The sequence below is a fragment of the Mobula hypostoma genome, chromosome 10 (assembly GCF_963921235.1).
Source record: "Mobula hypostoma chromosome 10, sMobHyp1.1, whole genome shotgun sequence".
Taxonomy (NCBI): Eukaryota; Metazoa; Chordata; class Chondrichthyes; order Myliobatiformes; family Myliobatidae; genus Mobula; species Mobula hypostoma.
Genome location: NC_086106.1, coordinates 85,400,510 through 85,420,624, shown reverse-complemented (window position 1 = coordinate 85,420,624; position 20,115 = coordinate 85,400,510). Strand labels below are relative to the sequence as shown.

The 20,115-nt window shown below is 40.3% G+C and overlaps 1 protein-coding gene across 5 annotated transcripts in view; it reads left to right on the top strand.

Moving 5' to 3' along the window:
* Positions 1-20,115, top strand: part of clcn5b (chloride channel, voltage-sensitive 5b) — a 97,044-nt gene that overhangs the window by 35,846 nt on the left and 41,083 nt on the right. For 4 of the 5 annotated variants that reach the window (XM_063060762.1, XM_063060766.1, XM_063060765.1 and 1 more), the window contains one exon: positions 15,709-15,872. In XM_063060762.1, coding sequence (XP_062916832.1) covers positions 15,725-15,872 — 148 coding nt within the window. In that variant the 5' untranslated portion in view covers positions 15,709-15,724. Of the gene's footprint in view, positions 1-8,244; positions 8,313-15,708; positions 15,873-20,115 lie in introns of those variants that run through there. The other variant, XM_063060767.1, reaches the window with a different exon arrangement.

Here is a 20,115-nt window from a genome sequence, read left to right as displayed (position 1 = left end):
ATCTTACATTTTATCCTTTCCATGTTTCCATTAACATCCTTCCCCCGCCCCCCCCCCACACACACACATTCTGTCATTCATTTACACATAAGGGATAACTTGCAGTGGCCATTAACTTGCCAAACTATAGATCTATGGATTGTAGGAGGAAACCTCAGTACTTGGAGGGAATATATGTGCTATTACACCTTCACAAAAACGGATTGAATCTGAACTGTTACTAGCCGTGTCACTACTGCACGTTTAGCGTAGACTGATAAATGACAAGTTGTGAGATTTGCAGCAGAGAAGTGTCCTAAGGGTGACTATTTCCAAGAAGAGAATCCTCTGTATAACACTCACTGTTGAAATGCAATGTCATTGATATTGCTAACTGTCAACATCCTGTCAGTCACAGTTAGCCAAAAACTCAGTTGAGCCAGGAACACAATTGCTGCACCTACAAAAGTAGATGGGAGGTTGCATGTCCTCTATTTCCCAATATTTAAAAACCTTTCCATCTTTTTTAAGGCTCATTCAGAACATAATGCTGTATCTTCTATCTGCCTGGACGATTGCAGTTTCAACAACTTGACACTTATCCAAGAAAAAAATACTCAATCAATTGGTTACACATCCTTCAGCTTAACCATTCATTCCCTATTCCACTGGAAAATTGAGACTGCAGTGTATAAAAGACATTCATTACTTTCCCTGGCCAATCCAGCACTTCCTCCCGAAGTCCTGATGAAGGGTCTTAGCCCAAAATGTTGGCCATACCCTTTTCCATAGATGCTGCCTGGCCTGCTGAATTCCTCCAGCATTTTGTGTGAGTTACTTCTTAAGTTGTCATGTCTGCCATGAGGTACTAGGTATATGGAAACAGCACCAAATTATGTACAGCCCCAAGTCACACAGCATCCTGATTTGGAAACATCGAGTATAGATTCATGAGCATAGTCCAGCTCTCTTCAGCCTCCTCAAAAAGTAGAGGTGTTGGTGAACTTTTCTGATTGTGTAGGCTGCGTTCTGAGGCCTTGAGAGGTTGTGTGAGATGTGCACTGTTGCTTTTGGAGCAGTTAAGTTCAAGATGAGCATGAGGGGGATAGATGTTTAGAAGAACTGTAGAGTTGAAGACTTGTTTTTTCAGATTCAGAATCAGGTTTAATATCAGCAGCTTGTTGTGAAATTTATTAACCTTACGGCAGCAGTACAATGAAATGCATGATAAATATAGAGAAAAAAACTAATAATTATAGTAAGTATATATCTATTAAATACTTATGTTAAAATAAGTAGTGCAAAAAATGAATAAAAGAAGTAAAGAAGTAGAGAGATAGTGTTCATGGGTCCAATGTCCATTTAGAAGTTGAATGTCAGAGGGGAAGAAACTGTTCCTGAATCACTGACTGTGCCTTTGGGCTTCTGTACCTGTTTCCCGACGGTAACAATGAGGCTGAGTGGGGGAGTCTGTGATGGAGAGTGGCAAGACCATGGATTAGAAAAGAATATTTATTGTTAGTGGGAATACTGCCAAAAATTTAAAGAGCTTGGAAGTTGATCTCTCAGGAGAAATGGATTACGAATTTGATCTAACTTCTACATAATAGGGTGCTGGCTCTTTTAGAAGAAGTGATTAACATTTGAAAGGTTTATTTACTTCTGAGGTGTTTGGGGCTTTGTTTATGGCAAACAAAACCTTTGTTCTTCAACTTAATTGTATATCACTGTGTGTACTTTTTTAAAAAGGAACTTTATGTTCCTCCAGAAGCACATTCATGCTTTTAAATATTTACTTGGAGTGGATTTCTGAAGGTAATGTTGATTTTATGGTGAGCACAGTTTGGCCTATGAGAAAATTGGAGAGTATAATGGTTATCCCAGCTACTTCTGAATCTTGATATCTGGAGTTGACCTCATTTGGTTTTCAAACAAACTAAGTACAGTGGATTCTGGTTACTTGGGACACATCGGGACCAGTACATTTTGGCCCAATTAGGTGGTTGCTCAAATTAGCCGAAGTTTCATAGAAATAGTTGAAAAAGGTATAAAAAAACATGAACTACCATTAACTGAGTAACACATTATGTAGTTAAATAAAATACAGAACAAATTAGAACACTACCAATGCTACTACAATTCTAGTTCCTAATAGTTATCAATGGAGGAATTCAGTCAATGTACACTGCTGTGTATGAGGGGTCCATGGAATGGTAGCAGCCCCAGTGAACATGCTTGTCATGTCCTTTCTGGGGCAGCTCGCTCACCTTTTAGTCTCCACTGGACACTCAGCTACCTATGGCTCCAAGTAGCTGTTTGCATGTGAAAGCGGATAACATTTTGGCAGTCAAGCTAAACTATGAGAGGGTAGCCGGCGGGCTTCATACCCCAGTGAAATAGGGACATGTCTGTCCTAGCATGTGAAGTCAGTTCTGGTGGGCTGAGTGGATGAGGTAAACAGTGAAATCCAACACCTAAGAATTCAGTTCTGCAACATTTCGTGGAAAGAGAATGACATGATAAGGCACAGAAGTTGTCATAGTTATCCATTGCAACCAAGGAAGATTCCAGTCTGTGGTGACTACTCGTACCACTGGACCCAGAATTACCTAGTCAAAGAAGTGAAACTGTCCCAGAGCAACAGCTTTTCCACTTTTAAAAACTCTCCCACACAGTTTTCACTATCATCATCAGAATGACAGACAACCTGCTGTGTTCTTTTGATTGACTGTAAGTAAACAAAATTAGTGCAGACACCTCGGTGCAGATAATACATTGCTTTCATACAATGCTTTTGATGATTGCATCCTCCAAATCTTCATTTTCATTGTAATATTTCAGATGATTGTTGATACCTTCAAGTTCTTTGTAGTTTCTAACTTGTTGAAGTAGTGAAATTGTGTGGTGGCTCGCCCACGCGGCAAGTGAACCGGCTCCAGCAGTCATGGGCGAGTCCGCTGCCAGCGGCAACCGAGAGGGCTCTGAGTGCAGGGCAGACCTCGGCCCGGAAGCCGACATCACTTCCGCCCCACAAAGGGCAGGGGATGCTGGGAGCAGGCACATAAGTGCGAGCGGATTTAAACAGAAAACAGTTCAACCAGACCCTGCTCGACTCAGTGTGTTGCTTTCACTCGTTGCGTATTAGCGTGACTACAATTGTTTCATTTTCACTCCTGGCTGTTCCTGGCATCTCCAAGCCTGAATGCTTGAAATTGCAGCGAGCAAAACAATTCTAAATTGCTTTACTGCTTAGTTCTCGCCAACTATCAGTGACAAAAAATCACTGCTTTTTGAACACAAACACACACAAATGATGCCATTTAAAAATTGTTTGTTCTAAGCATGGTGTAGCATCTAACGGCCTCACAAGTTCCCGTCACTGATGCTAATTACAAACTGTTTGGCAACAGTCTCTTATCCCCATTAAGTGGCATAGTATCCCACTTAAAGGGAATCCTGGTTATTTTCTCAATTAGGTTTTGTTCTTTGAGTTGTCCTAAGTAAGTGGCTGCTCTGATTTACCAATGGACCAATTAACCAGAATCCACTGTATATGAGAAAGTAGCAGCTGAAGAATTTACTGCTATCATTAGATGTCCTGAATATTTGTGATGTGTAGTTACTGTTTTCCACTTTTAAATTGAATTAAAAGTATTATTGATAATTTTAAAGTGTACTGTAATACATTAGGTAGTTCTCAGTTTTCTTAGATTTATCAATTTTCAATGGATTAAGAAGAGGATACATTTCTATTTACTTCAACTTATTTTCTTTCTTTTACTGGAGTGCTGGAGCAGGATGCTTCAGGATCATGACCTGTAAAGTCATTCTTTAAGTGTGTGTATTGCATTGAATTACAGCTACTGTAATACGAGGGGGTATCACGGCTAAGCAGATTCTTTTAATTGATCTGCTTTCAAACATTCCAGCAGTTTAAGGATATTTGAGCTAATTATACTCTGTTGCCATCTTTTCTGTAAACATCTCCGAATCAAATTCAAAATCAGCTTTATGATCACTGACATGTTGTGAAATTTGTTTTGCAACAGCAGATGAGTGAGGGCCATAACAATTATAAAAGTTACGAAACTAAATAGTGCAACAGAAGAATAGCAAAGTAGTGTTCATGGGTTTATAGACCATTCAGGAATCTGATGGCAGAGGGGAAGAAGCTGTTTCTGAATTGTTGAGTGTGGATCTTCAGCCCCCTATACTGCACCCCGTTGGTAGTAATGAGAAGAGAGCATGTCCTGGATGGTGGAGGACCTTTTACAAGCACCACCTCTTGAAGATGTTTTTAATGGTGGAGAGGTGTGTGCCCATGACAGAATGGCTGAGTCTATAACCGTCTACAGCCTCTTTCACAGACATCCCACCTCTCCCAGAAGTTCCGGGAGTCTCCCGCATATGCATAGTGGCTCCCTGATGCCCGCAAATTACATACAATATCACGGAAATCAATTTTTTTGAGAGCGTGCAAGAGAGAGAGAGAGAAAGAGAGAGCGCGAGAGCAAGCAAGCGAGAGAGAAAGCAAAAGAGAAAGCGCAAGAGCGACCACAAAAGAGAGTGAGAGCAAGCAAGAGCGCACGAGCGAGAGAGAGAGAGAGAGCACGAGTGAGAGCGCGCCATGGGAGAGTGTTCCAAAAAAAGAAAATATAAAATATACGTCACCCCAAACTGCAGGGTGGGATGTCTGCTTTCAATCCTGCACATTGGAGCCTCCATACCATGCACTGATGCAAGCAGTCAGAATGTTCTCCACTGTACATCCGTAGAAATTTGCAAGTATAATGACGTAACAAATGTCCTCAAATTTCAAATGAGGTAGAGCTGCTGACTTGCTTTCTTCACGATTACGTCAACATTTTGGGCCCAGATAGACTTTCTGAGTTGTTGACGCCGAGGAACTTGAAACTGCTCACTCTTTCCACCACTGACCCTTCAATGTGGGCTGATATGTGTTCTCCCGACTTCCCCTTCCTGAAGTTCACAATTAACTCCTTGGTTTTGCTAACATTGTGTGTCAGGTTGTTCTTGCAACATCACTCAACCAGCTGATCTATTTTGCTCCTATATACTTCTTGATCACTATCTGAGACTCTGCTAACACAAGTTGTGTCATTGGTGAATTTATAGATGGCATTTCAACTATGCCTACCCACATAAGAGAGCATAAGAGTGGAGCAGTGGCTAAACAGGCATTCCTGAGATGTGCCTATGTTATTCCTCAGTGAGAAGGTGATGTTATTACTGATTTGTATTGACTGTGGCCTCCTAATCAGGCAGTCAAGGATCCAGTTGCAGAGGGAGGTACGGAGGCTCAGATTTTGAAGCTTGTTGATTAGTACCGAGGGATGATGGTGTTGAATGCTGAACTGTAATCAATAAACCGGAGCTTGGCATATGTTTTTCTGTTGTTCTGTATGTTTTGCTGTTGCATGTTTATCATGAACTGGGGATTGAGCCCAGTATTTTCCTGGTCTTCATAACTTAATACGACCTCTCTTATTGTAGTGATTTTGAAGCTAATGATCACAATTCTTTTGATTCAACTTAAAACAAGTTAAATTCTTTGCCCTTATCAGATTCTTCTAGCTCTGCTACACTGTGATCACCCAGCTCTGATTTCATGGATTTCTTCTTCCTTAATAATGGATAATTCATTTACCTTGTTCTTTGTGCTCTAGAATTCTTCCCTAAACCACTCTTGCTCAATTTCTCCACTCCAGTTTTTTAGCTAAATGTGCAAAGAATTAATGCGGATGTTGTCAACAAAAATGAAGTTGCCATTACTAGAGAGAAAGTTCTTGGGAAATTGAAAGGTCTATAGGTGGAAAATCATCTGGACCAGGTGGTGTATACCCCAAGGTTCTGAAGGAGGTGGCTGAAGAGATTGTGGAGGCATTAGTAATCATCTTTGAAGAATCACTAGATTCTGGAATGGTTCTGGAAGAGTGGAAAATTGCAAATGTCACTCCACACTTCAAGAAGGGAGAGAGGCAGAAGAAAGGCAACTATAGGCCAGTTCGTCTGACCTCAGTGGTTGGGAAGATGTTGGAGTCGATTATTAATGATGAGATCTCAAGGTACTTAGAGGCACATGATAAAATAGGCATGGATTCCTCAAGGGAAAATCCTGCCTGACAAATCTGTTCGAATTTTTTTGGAGAATTAACAAGCAGGATAGACAAAGGAGAATCAATTGATGTTGTGCACTTGGATTTCAGAAGTCCTTTGACAAGGTACCACACATGAGGCTGCTTAACAAGCTATGAATCTGTGGTATCACAGAAAAGATACTAGCATGGATAAAACAGTGGCTGATTGGAGGGAAGCAAAGAGTAGGAATAAGGGAGCCTTTTCTAACTGGCTATCGGTGACTGGTGGTGTTCCACCGTGTCTCGGTTGGGTCCACTTCTTTTTACGTTATATGTCAATGATTTTGATGATGGAATTGATGGCTTTTTGCAAAGTTTGCATACGATATGAAGATAGGTGGAGGGGCAGGTACTTTTAAGGAAGTAGGTTACAGAAGGACTTGGACAGATTAGGAGAATGGGCAAAGAAATGGTAGATGGAATATGGTGTTGGAAAGTGTATGGTCTTGCACTTTTGTAGAGGAAATAAAAGGGTTGACTATTTTCTAAATGGAGAGAAAATACAAAAAAACTTAGGTGGAAAGGGACTTGGGAGTCCTTGTGCAGGATTCCCTAAAGATTAATTTGCAGGTTGAGTCTGTAGTGAGGAAGGCAAATGCGATGTTAGCATCTATTTCAAGTGGCTGGCTGCTGGCATAGTGGCGTCGGTGCCGGACTTCAGAACGAAGGCTCCAGAGTTCGAATCCAGCCGGCTCCCTTGCACGCTTCCATCTGTGCTGGGTTAAGGATTGAGCGTTGAGCTAGCAACTCGTCCTCGTAAAAATAAGAGAGCCTGCTAAAAAAAATGCCGTCATGACGGCGACCCGATGACTCCACTTGGAGTTGAGGGCTTTCTTCTTCAATCCATTTCAAGAGGACTAGGATATAAAAGCAAGGATGTAATGTTGAGACTTTATAAAGTGCTGGTGAGGCCTCACTTAGAGTATTGTGAGCAGTTTTGTGCCTTTATCTTAGAAAGGATATGTTGAAAATGGAGAAGGCTCAAAGAAAGTTCAGGAAAATATTTCCAGGATTGAAAGGCTTGCCATATGAAGAGCGTTTGATGGTTCTGGGCCTGTATTCACTAGAATTCAGAAGAATGAGGATTGACTTCATTGAAACCTATTGAATGGTGAAAGGGTTTGATAAAGTGAATGTGGAGAGGATGTTTCCTATGGTGGTAGAGTCTAAGACCAGAGGACACAGCCTCAGAATAGAGGATGTCCTTTTAGAATGCAGATGAGGAGGAATTTCTTTAGCCAGGGAGTGGTGAATCTGTGGAATTGTTTGCCACAGGCTGCTGTGAAGGCCAAGTCTTGTGTACATTTTAAGGCAGAGGTTGATAGATTCTTGATTGGTCCGGGCATTAAGGAATATGGGGAGAGGGCAGGAGACTGGGGCTGAGAGAAAACTTGGATCAGTCATTATGATATGGCGGAGCAGACTCACTGGTCCAAATGGCCTAATTCTGTTCCTATATCATATGGTCTTGTGATCTTCTAGTTTTAAAACAATGGAACAGCTGCTTCAAATGAAATCTACATTTGCATTAAACAGCAGTATCTCTAAACTATGCCACTCTTATCAGCTTTGAAATAGTGCATTTTACTGTCTGCCTCACAGCTGAACTGTAATGATTAGTGTGAATTTTTTGCATTTTAGTCTATAATTATCACTTGGTTCACCTCATTGAAACAGGTTTTCTGATCATTCTTTAATTTTTCGGGCAGTTTACAGTGTCAAAGTTTGCCATTTTTATCTACTTTAGGATACCCTGAGATCATTAAAAATCTTGTGTAAATGCAAGTTATTCTTTCTTTTGTATCTGCTAAAGATAGTTGACCTACTAATTTCAAATCTAAGTACTATGAATTCCAATCTGTTATCTCCTTTATGCTGAAAATTAATGTTACAAGCTTTGTAGGTTTAATATTAGAACATTCTTAAAACTATAAGGTTTACTGTAATTTTCTTTCTCTCTTACTCTCTTAAACCAATATTTCTCATGTTACTTTATTTTTCTTTCCTTGTCTAATGAGACCTTGAACCCACCTGTTGTAATTCATATTTCCTTTCCAAGTTGTTGCACAACTTATTTAGCAATCCTTCCAGTTAGTTGTGTAAGGAGGCACAGTGTTTGTTCAGATCCAATATACTTCAGTAACACCAAGAATTTAATTACATTGATGTTCAAGGGTAAGTCCACTAAGGTCACTACAATTACTTCTATCGCAATTAATTGATTATTTGCTCACATTTACTTGGTGCTGGGCATCTTCGGGTTTGACCCTTAGCTTGTCTTCTTCCCTTTATTCTTGAAACAAGAACCATCTTGCCAACCAAATTGCTTGCTGACTGCTTTTGGTGGTGGCACAGCAATTATTGGAATAACAATCTAAAAGCCAGAGGTCAAAGCTTGTTGTGGCACCTTTTTAGAATTTAAATGTTGATCAGATTATTGTTTTAAAAAAGGTTTACAGTATTTTGTTTATTGACATCATTCAGGGGAGCATAAATATGCCATCCTTACCAGTCTGCTCTTTATCCAACTCCAGGACCATTAATATGGTTGTTTCAGATGCACTCTGAAATGGTCTGGTAACTCAGTTCAAAGACAAATGAGGCTAGCCTTAGCCAGTAAATGCTGATAAAAGTGATTAAAACTGATTGGAGCTGATCTTTACTGAGAGAGCAATTGGTAAAAACAATCCATTTTCTTGACTCTGAAAAGAGACTAGAAAAGTAGGAGAGTGTTGGTGCAGAGCTTTGTAAGTATGGTATTGGCCTCCTTAATTAAGGAAGACTATATGAAGCAGTGCAGCGAAGATTCAGTAAATTATTTTCTTTGGTAAAATTGTCTTTTGACAAAAGATGGAATAAATTGAGTTTTGCAGAATAAAAAGTGATCTTACTGAGACATCCAAGACTGAGGGACAGAACAGATGAGACACAATAAGACATTTTTCCTAGTGGAGGAATGTGAAACAAAGATGTGAGATTATCCACTTTGTTTACAAAAATGGAAAGGCAGCATATGTTTAAATGGTGGTGATTGAAAAATGTTTATTTTTATTCAGACCTGGATCTCCATGCACATGAATTACTGAAAGTTAACAAATACATACAGCAAGCAATCAGAAAGGTAAACTCGTGTTGGCCTTTATTGCAAAATGATTTAGTCATAGTCATAGTCATACTTTATTGATCCCAGGGGAAATTTAAGTATAATAATAATAATGATGTGTCATTACAATAACCTAGAGTTCTAGGGACACTGCGCATGGAATTAAAGTCCTAATGCAGAATTATGACGCAAAACATTGACCTTTACTGTTTTGCCACACACATACCAGTAAAACAGATGTTGACTAGCCCACTGAGCTATCTCAGCAGATGTTGCTTCAGATTCCGGCACCCATAGTCTTTTATGTCTCTGAAATATTGTGTATTGGTTTGGTTTCCATACCTGGATATGCTGAGTCCACTATTGTGTGTCAACTTTATTAACAGTATGGATGAAAATATCGTTTGTTAGTAAGTTTATCGATGACACTAAAATTGACAGTGAAGAAGGTTATCTAAGACTACAAGACCTCGATCAACAGAGAATGTAGCCAAGGAATGACAAACTGAAGTTAACTGGCATGAGTGCAGAGTGTTGTATTTTGAGGAAAGTTGATCCAGGGCAGATGTTGATATATCTAAGTTGCAGAAGAAGACAGATTGATAAATTTTTGCATCCTGGTGACATGGTAATGAGGTAGATCAGCCTTTATGAATGATGGGGAGAGCACAAGGAGTCCAGTTGCCTACTCCTTCCGTTTCTTGTGTTCCACCGTGCCAGGGGCACAGCGTTAGAATAAAATGTGACCTCAAAGTTAACAAAAAGAATTTCTGTTTGTGAATGCTGAGTCATTTAATGCATTCTGTGTTAGAAGTTTCAGTCCACAGCAGAACTGAGGGATATGGAGATCAGACAGGAAAGACAAACATCAGATCAGCATTAATTATTTCGCAAAATAAGCTTGCACAAATTGCTCCCTTTCTTGTATCCCTAAACACAAAATTTAATGATTGAGTTATAGGAAAATGAGGAAGGAGCAGAGTGAATTAAAAACATCACATAAGAGCATAAGGAATAGGAACAGGGTAGATTGTGGCTCTTCTGCACTGGTCTTCATTCATTAAGATCATAGCTGATCTTCTGACTCAGTGCTATTTTCCAGAACTATCTCCACATCAATAATTGTGTCTAAGTATTTTTCAATCTTGAATTAATCTAATGGCAGAGCCTTCGTAGCTGAGAGAGAGAGAATTTCAAAGTTCTACTCGACACACACAAAATGCTGGAGGAACTCAGCAGGCCACGCAGGGTCTATGGAAAAAAAGTACAGTCGACGTTTTGGGCCGAAACATTTCGGCAGGACTGGAGAAAAAATGCTGAGGAGTAGATTTGAAAGGTGGGGGGGAGGGGAGAGATAAACACTAGATCATAGGTGAGATTTGGAGGGGGAGGGATGAGCAAAGAGCTGAGAAATTGATTGGTGAAAGAGACAGAAGGCCATGGAAGAAAGAAGAGGAGGGAAGGAGCACCAGAGGATCTCAGAATGAGGCTTTTCATTCTAGAACGAAGGAGATGTCCTCCTTTTTCAAAGAAAGAGTCTTCCCTTCCTCAATCATCAATGCTGCCCAAAAACCACATCTCTTCCATTTCACGCATGTCTGCTCTTACCTGTTCTCCCACCAGGATACCAGGGATAGGGTTCCTCTTGTCCTCACCTACCACCCTACCAGCCTCCGCGTCCAGCACATAATTTTCCAAAACTTCCGCCACCTCCAACTGGATCCCACCATCAAACATATTTTTCCCTCCCCTCACCCCCCCCCACTTTCTGCTTTCCACAGGGATCATTCTCTACACAACTCCCTTATCCATCCGTCCCTCCCCACTGATCTCCCTCCTGGCAGTTATCCTTGCAAGCGGAGTAGGTGCTTCACCTATCCCTACACCTTCTCCGTCACTACCATTTAGGACCCCAAACAGTCCTTCCAGATGAGGCGACACTTCACCTATGAGTCTGTTGGGGTCATATACTGTATTTGGTGCTCCCAGTATGGCCTCTTGTATATCGGTGAGACCCGATGTAGATTGGGAGATCGCTTCGCCGAGCATCTACATTCCATCTGCCAGAAGAGGCGGGATCTCCCAGTGGCCACCCATTTTAATTCCACTTCCCATTCCCATTCCGACATGTCCATCCATGGCCACATCCACTGTCGGGATAAGGCCACACTTAGGGTGGAGAAACAGCACCTTATATTCCATTTGGGTAGCCTCCAACTTGAAGACATGAACATCAATTTCTCAAATTTCCAGTAATGCCTTCACCACCCGCCCCGTCACCATTTTCCATCGCCTTGTTCCTCTCTCATGTTATCTCTTTGCCCGTCCATCGCCTCCCTCTGGTACTCCTCCTTCCATGTCCTGGTGAGTCAGTAACCTGGCAGAAACTACACCATGAAGACAAAGGAACACTCCAAGCACCTCTACAAAAATAGTATTGAAAAACACAAGTCAGGAAATGGATGCAAGAAAATTTCCAAGTCACTGACTATCCCTTGGATTAATCAATCATTAAGAAATGGAAAAAATATGGCACAGCTGTAAATCTGCCTAGAGCCGTCCTCAAAAACTGAGTGACTGTGCAGGAAGAGGATGAGAGAGGGAGGCTGCCAAGAGACCTATGACAACTCTGGAGGTGTTACAAGCTTCAGTTGCTGAGATGGGAGAGACTGCGCATTTGACAACTGTTGTCCGGGTGCTTCACCAGTCACAGCTTTATGGCAGAGTGGCAAAGAGAAAGCCACTTTTTGGAGGAAAAAACTCATGTGAAATTTCAGCTCGGGTTTGCCAGAAGGCACGTGGGAGATTCTGAAGTCAGGTGGAAGAAGATTCTATGGTCTGATGAAACCAAGAGCTTTTTGCCCATCAGATTAAATGCTATGTTTGCCATAAGCCAAACACAGCGCATCATCAAAAACACATCATCTCTACCATGATACATGGTGGTGGCTGCATCATGATGTAGTGAAGCATCAGGCCCTGGAAGGCTTGTGAAGGTAGAGGGTAAAATGAATGCAGTAAAATGCAGGGAAATTCTGGAGGAAAACATGATGCAGTCTGCAAGAGAACTGCAACTTGGGAGAAGATTTGTTTCCCAGCAAGACAATGACCCTAAGCATAAAGCCAAAGCTACACAGGAATGGCTTAAAAACAACAAAGTTAATGTCCTAGAGTGACCAAGTCAGAGTCCAGACCTCAATCCAATTGAGAACTTGTGGCTGGACTTGAAAAGGGCTGTTCATTCTCAATCCCCATGCAATCTGACAGAGTATGAACAGTTTTGTAATGAAGAATGGGGAAAAATTGCTGTGTCCAAATGTGTAAAGCTGATAGAGACCTATCCACACAGACTCAAGGCTATAATTGCTGCCAAAGGTGCAGCTACTAAATACTGACTTGAAGGGGGTGAGTAATTCTGCAATCAATTATTTTGTGTTAAATAATTGTAATAAATTTAGACCAATTTGTAGAAATTTGTTTTCACTTTGACATGAAAGAGTCTTTTCTGTTGATCAGTGTGAAAAAAGCCAAATTAAATCCACTTTGATTCAATGTTGTAAAACAATAATACATGAAAACTTCCAAGGGGTGTGTATTCTTTTTATAGGCACTGTAAATGAGTATTACAACCAGAGACTTTGATCAACTTAACTGAGAATTTTTATTTGTGAATCACATACTCCTTTTTTTACAGTAGAGCCCAATAAACAGGGGAAATTGTAAAGCATGACAAACTAGAAGTTCAAAAATTGAGATGTCAGCAATTCAAAAGTAATCGCCCCCTTTTGCTCAGTACTTAGTCGAACCGCCTCTGGCAGCTATTATAGTCTTTTTGGATAAGTCTGTTTTAGCTTTGCACAATGTGAAATGGAGAAATCTTGCTCTATCTCCTTGCAAAGTTGCTCAAGCTGTGCCAGGGTAGTTGGGGTGCGGCAGTGGGTTGTAGTCTTGCCAGAGATGTTTGATTGGGTTAAGGTCAGAACTCTGGGCCACTCAAGAACATCAATTTTCTTCATTTGAAGCCACTCCGTGGTTGTTCTGGCAGTGCCTTGCTGAAAGATGAACTTCCTCCCCAGTTAAGCTTTCTGGCAAAGGTTAACAGATTTTTATCCAGGATCTCTCTGTATTTAGCAGCATTCACTTTTGCATCCATCTTGACCAGATTTCCAGTCCCTGCTGCTGAAAAGTGTCTCCATAGCATGATGCTACCTCCACCATACTTTACAGTAAGGATAGTGTTACCTTGGCTGATGTGCCGTATTAGATTTAGTGTTAAGGCCAAAAGTTCCACATTAGTCTCAGCTTCTTCCACATCTTTACAGTATCTTCTAAGTGTTGCTTTATGGGCAAGGATATGTTTTTTTTTGCGACACGTGTGGCATAACTCCAACACTGCGCATCAACTAAGTAACATCATTTCTATTGTAAAGTATGGTGGTATAGGTAGCATCATTGATTGCCAAATTAGTTGCAGACAAAACAGTACAGGGAAAGAAGGATCTGAATACAGGAGAGACAAAAAGAATAGTGAAAGGAAAAGCAAGACTATAAAATCTTTAAAAAATGTCAACATTGCTTCACCACCTAGAGGAAAAAATCATCACAATTTATTTTTTTCCCCAAAAGAAAAGTACTGCCGTCATTGTAAATCTGAATAACGAAGTGCTAGAGATATTCATGAAATCTGGCAGCACCTTGGAAAATGATTTAATATAAAACACTCCATTTTACTGATTCTGCCATTGTTACTAGCTCTTTTTGCAGTAATTTTAATTGGAAAATAGTGTGCAAATACAAAAACTTAATGTAAGCTGTGGAATTGGCTAATATGTTTCCATCACAAGCCAGCCCTCATCAGAGGATCAGAGATGACGAGGGTTAGCAACTATAAATTCCTAGGTGTTGTTATTTCGGAGGGCCTGTCCTGGGCCCGGCATGTAAGTGCAATTATGAAGGAAACACAGCAGCGCCTTTACTTCCTTAGGAGTTTGTGAAGATTTGGAATGATATCTAAAACTTTGACAAACTTCTATAGATGTGTACTGGAGAGTATATTGTCTGGCTACATCACAGGCTGGTATGGAAACATCAATGCCCTTGAACTGGAAATCCTAAAAAAGTAGCGGATTCAGCCCAGTAAATTATGGGTAAAACCCTTCCCACCATTGAGCACTTCTGCATGAAATGCTGTCGCAAGAAAACAGCATCCATCATTGGGGACCCCCACCACCCAGGTCATGCTGTCTTCTCCCTGCTGCCATCAGGAAGAAGGTACAGGAGCCTCAGGACTCTTACCACCTTTTTCAAGAACAATTACTACCCCTCAATCATCAGGCTTGTGAAACAAAGGGGATAACTTCACTCAACTCAGTTAGCCCATCATTTAAATTTTCCCACAACCAATGGACTCACTTTAAAGAACTCTTCATCTCCTGCCCTGGATATTTACTGCTTATTTATTTATTTTTATTATTTCTTTTGCTATTTGCACAGTTTGTTATCTTCTGCCCTCTGAATGCCCTAGTTGTGCGGTCTTTCATTGATTCTGTTATGGTTATTTTTCTATAGATTTATTGAGTATGCCCGCAAGAAAATGAATCTCATTCATGATGATATGGTATATGGTGACCTTTCTGTACTTTGATAATAAAATATACTTTGAACTTTTACTTACAGGGTATCTCTTTATTCTTATAAATTACTGAAATATTTACTAGTTAATAACATTGTATAATTTAAATTATTTCAGCAGCAACGTTTGGTAAATTCCTTCAACCTGATCATTTTTATTCCATAGTTTGCTATCAATTCAGTTTTCAATTTTGAAGAAAGAACTTGGACTTTAGAATTTGTTATGCATCCTAGAAGGCATGCAGTAGATTTGCTGGGTAGCCTGGATGGGCAGAGTTTCAGAATTGGTGTGTGGGTGTGCAAGCTGAGTTAAAACACTGGGAAAGCCCAAAGGAGGGTGGGTTGGCAGGTGTTTCAAGTAATTTGTGTTGCATTCTGGAGTTATTTTATTAAAATCTATTTGTCTTGACAATCCCAGTATCTGGCACTTACAGGAAGAACATTGCATGAGAAATGATACATTTGATGCATCTCTGGCAAGAAAAATACATCAGTTGTGTGAGGGTGACTCAAAATTTGAAGAGTCCAGTCATATCAGTGAAAAGAGCACAGTCCAATAAGGAAATGGTTCTAATCCTATATTGCTCTGGAAAAGCATCAATTTTTTCAGATGCCTAGCCCTGAGAAAAAAATGCTACTGCAGATTTGATCTTCTAGGTTTAAATTGCTTTGCAAATACATTGTTGATTAATTTTGTCTTCCTCAAAAATGACCATGGGCAGTGTTAAATGGCATTAAAGTTAAGACAATTAGCAGAAGTATTCGCAAAGCAGTTTTAATTTTTTTTTTGCTCCAGTGTCCCTAATTGCTTTCAAGAACTTTTTCTTTATCTTGTAGGTTTTGACAAACAGACATGGCCAGTGATCAATCTTACCGAAGAGGAAGTTTTAATAGCTACCAGAGCAACACAAGTGATGAAGATATGGTGGAGATCGCAGGAGCACCTCTGGACTTTTCTTTGGCAGATGATGTTCCTCCACTGGATAGGGAACCACAGAAAGGTATTAAACAACAGAACTGCTGATGTTTCAGTAAATGTGTACGCAAGATGATTGTATTCATAATTGCAAGAGTTTAAACGGTTATGAAATCATTTGGCAATACTAGAAGCTAATTTATTTGATTTGTCAGTGCCTATAGTCCAGTCTGGTTCTGTTTTATTTAGCATATCATGAGTGAAGATTTGTTTAGTAGTTAGTTTCCGAAAAGAGAACATCAGTTCCGGAACATTTATATATACTTTGTTGTACTTTTGTTAGATCCATTTCATTGCCTTTTTCCACTCGTGCAAATTTATTTTGCTCTTGAGAGCCACAGTTGAAAATGTATCATCCACACTTTAAGAAAACACATTCTGGATTGTAATCACTGACCTGTAAAGACAATCTGAGTCTGACAATCAATTATTGCTATTATTAACCTCATTGGCTTTGGTTTTGCAAAATGGCTTTTCATGTGGACCTTATTAGGTGATCTCCCTTTAAGAAAGCTACACTATCTTTCTTTATTAATTAATTCAGACTTCTACAAGGTGGCTATTATTATTATTTCTTAAAGTTTCTCTATCACTGAGGTTAAACTAACTGACTTATACTAGCTTTTGCCTTTTCATTTCATTTTGAATAAATTTATAGTATTTGTCCTTTCCATTAGCACCACTGTAGTAGCTATAGAGGATTGGAAAATTACATTCTGCTCTTTTGCAGTTTCTTGCCCAGTCTACATACACAGAGAATCAAAATTTTGTTTATTATCGCTGATATATAATCAGTGGCCACTTTATTAGGTATACTTGTATACCTGCTCGTTAATGCAGATATCAAAATGGACCTCTATTATGAGGCCGTGACCACTAGTCCTAGGCTTATCCTAAAGGAAACATCCTCTCCACATCCACTCTATCTAGGCCTTAGAATATTTGATAGGTTTCAATAAGATCTCCCTTCATTCTTCTAAACTCCAGTGAGTACAAGCTAAGAGTGTTCCTCATATGTTAACTCTTTCATTGCTGGTATCATTATCATAAACCTCCTCTGGATTACCTCCAATGCCAGCACATCTTAGATGAGGGGCCCAGATCTGCTCACAATTCTCCAAGTGCAGTTTGACCAATGCCTTATAAAACCTCAGAATTATCTCCTTGCTCTTATATTCTAGTCCTCTTGATGAATGCTAACATTGCATTTGCCACCTTTACCACCAACTCAACCTGCAAGTTAACCTGTGGAGAATCTTGCACAAGGACTCCTTGGTCCCTTTGCTGGGGAGTCTGATTTCTGAATTTTCTCCCTGTTCAGAAAATAGTCTATGCCTTTATTCCTTCTACCAAACTGCATGACCATGGCACTTCTCAACACTGTATTCCATCTGCCACTTTGCCCATTTTCCTAATCTATCTAAGCCCTTCTGCAGACTCCTTGATTCCTCAACACTACCTTACATATCTTTGTGTCAATTTTGTCAACTGAATCATCGAATATAGCGTAAAAAAAGGTAGTCTCCACACAGACCCTTGCAGAACACCTCTAGTCACCGGCAGCCAACTAGAAATGGCCCCTTTTATTCCCAAACTTTGCCACATGCCAGCAATCCAACCTTCTATCCATGCTAGTATCTTTCCTGTAATACCATGGGGTCTTACCTTGTTAAGTAACCTCATATATGGCACCTTGTCAAAGCTCTTATGAAAATCCAAGTAAACAACATTCACTGATTCTCTTTTGTCTATCCTGCTTGTTATTTCCTCAAAGAATTCCAACAAATTTTTCAGACAAGATTTCCCCTTAAGGAAACCATGCTGACTTTGGCCTATTATATGCCTCCAAATACCCCAAAACCTCATCTTTTAACAATGGACTCCAACATCTTCCCAACCACTGAAGTCAGGCCAACTGGCCTATAATTTTGTTTCTTTTACCTCTTAAAGAGTGGAGGGACATTTGCAACTTTCTAGTCCTCTGGAACCTTTCTAAAACCTAGTGATTCTTGAAAGGTCATTACAAATGCCTCCCCAAGCTACTGTTTTAGGACACTGCGGTGTAGTCCACCTGGTCCAGGGGATTTATCAACCTTTAGACCTTCAGCACCCAAGCACCTTCTCATAATAACAACTACACTCACTTCTACCCATGACAAACTTGAATTTCTGGCATATTGCACGAGTCTTTAACAGTGAAGACTGACATATAATACTTATTAAGTTCATTCATCATTTCTTGTTCCCTATTGCTAGCTCTCCAGCATCATTTTCCAGCAGTATGATATCCACTGTCACCTTTATTTTACTCCTTATATGTCCGTAAAAACTTTTGTTATCCTTTTTTATATTATTGGCTAACTTACCTTCATACTTCATCTTTTGTCTTTTTTAATTGCCTTCTGTTCATTTTTAAAAGTTTTCTAATCTAACTTTCCACTATTTTTTATTATATTATATGGCCTCTCTTGCTTTTATGCTGTCTTTGACTTCCCTTGTCACCCACAGTTGCCTTGTCCTCTCTTTAGAATACTTCTTCATCTTCGGGATGTATCTATCCTGAGCCTTCCGAATTGCCCCCAGAAACTCCATCCATTGCTGTTCTGATGTCATCCCTGCTAGTGTTCCCTTCCAATCAGCTTTGGCCAGCTCCTCTCTCATGCCTCTATAATTCCTTTTACTCCACTGTAAAGCTGATACACCTGACTTTTTCTTCTCCTGCTCAAACTGCTGGGTGAATTCTATCATATTATGATCACTGTCTTCCAAGGGTCTCTTTATCTTAAGCTCCATAATCAAATCTGGTTCATTGTACAACACCCAATCTAGAATTGCCATTCCTCTTTTGGGCTCAACCACAAGCTGCTCTAAGAAGCTATCTCATAGGCATTCTACAAATTTTCTCTTGGGATCTGGCAAGAAACCTAATTTTCCCAATCCAGCTTCATTTTGATATCCCCAATGACTAATGAACATTGCCCTTTTTACATGTCTTTTCTATCTTCTGTTGTAATTTGTAATCTACATGCTGGCTTCTGTCTGGAGGCCTATATATAACTTATATCAGAGTCTTTTTACCTTCGTAGTTTCATTACTCTACCCTCAAGTATTCTACATCTTCCAATCATATGTCACCCCTTCCTGAGGATTTGATTTCATTTTTTTTAAGCTAACAGCTACCCAATACCCTCTGTCCTGTCCTATCAATATTATGTGTATCGTTGGATGTTAAACTCCCAACTATGATCTTTTTTCAGACGCAATACATAGCCATAGTCATATTTTATTGATCCCAGGGGAAATTGGTTTTCGTTACAGTTGCACCATAAATAATAAATAGTAATAGAACCATAAATAGTTAAATATTATTATGTAAATTATGAAATAAGTCCAGGACCAGCCTGTTGGCTCAGGGTGTCTGACCCTCCAAGGGAGGAGTTGCAAAGTTTGATGGCCACAGGCAGGAATGGCTTCCTATGACGCTCTGTGCTGCATCTCGGTGGAATGAGTCTCTGGCTGAATGTACTCCTGTGCCCACCCAGTACATTATGTAGTGAATGGGAGATATTGACCAAGATGGCATGCAACTTAGACAGCATCCTCTTTTCAGACACCACCGTGAGAGAGTCCAGTTCCATCCTCACAACATCACTGGCCTTACGAATGAGTTTGTTGATTCTGTTGGTGTCTGCCACCCTCAGCCTGCTGCCCCAGCACACAACAGCAAACATGATAGCACTGGCCACCACAGACTCGTAGAACATCCTCAGCATCGTCCGGCAGATGTTAAAGGACCTCAGTCTCCTCAGGAAATAGAGACGGCTCTGACCCTTCTTGTAGGCAGCCTCAGTGTTCTTTGACCAGTCCAGTTTATTGTCAGTTCGTATCCCCAGGTATTTGTAATCCGCCACCATGTCCACACTGACCCCCTGGATGGAAACGGGTCACCAGTACCTTAGCTCTCCTCAGGTCTACCACCAGCTCCTTAGTCTTTTTCACATTAAGCTGCAGATAATTCTGCTCACACCATGTGACAAAGTTTCCTACCGTAGCCCTGTACTCAGCCTCATCTCCCTTGCTGATGCATCCAACTATGGCAGAGTCATCCAAAAACTTCTGAAGATGACAAGACTCTGAGCAATAGTTGAAGTCTGAGGTGTAAATGGTGAAAAGAAAGGGAGACAAGACAGGTCCCTGTGGAGCCCCAGTGCTGCTGATCACTCTGTCGGACACACAGTGTTGCAAGCACACATACTGTGGTCTGCCCG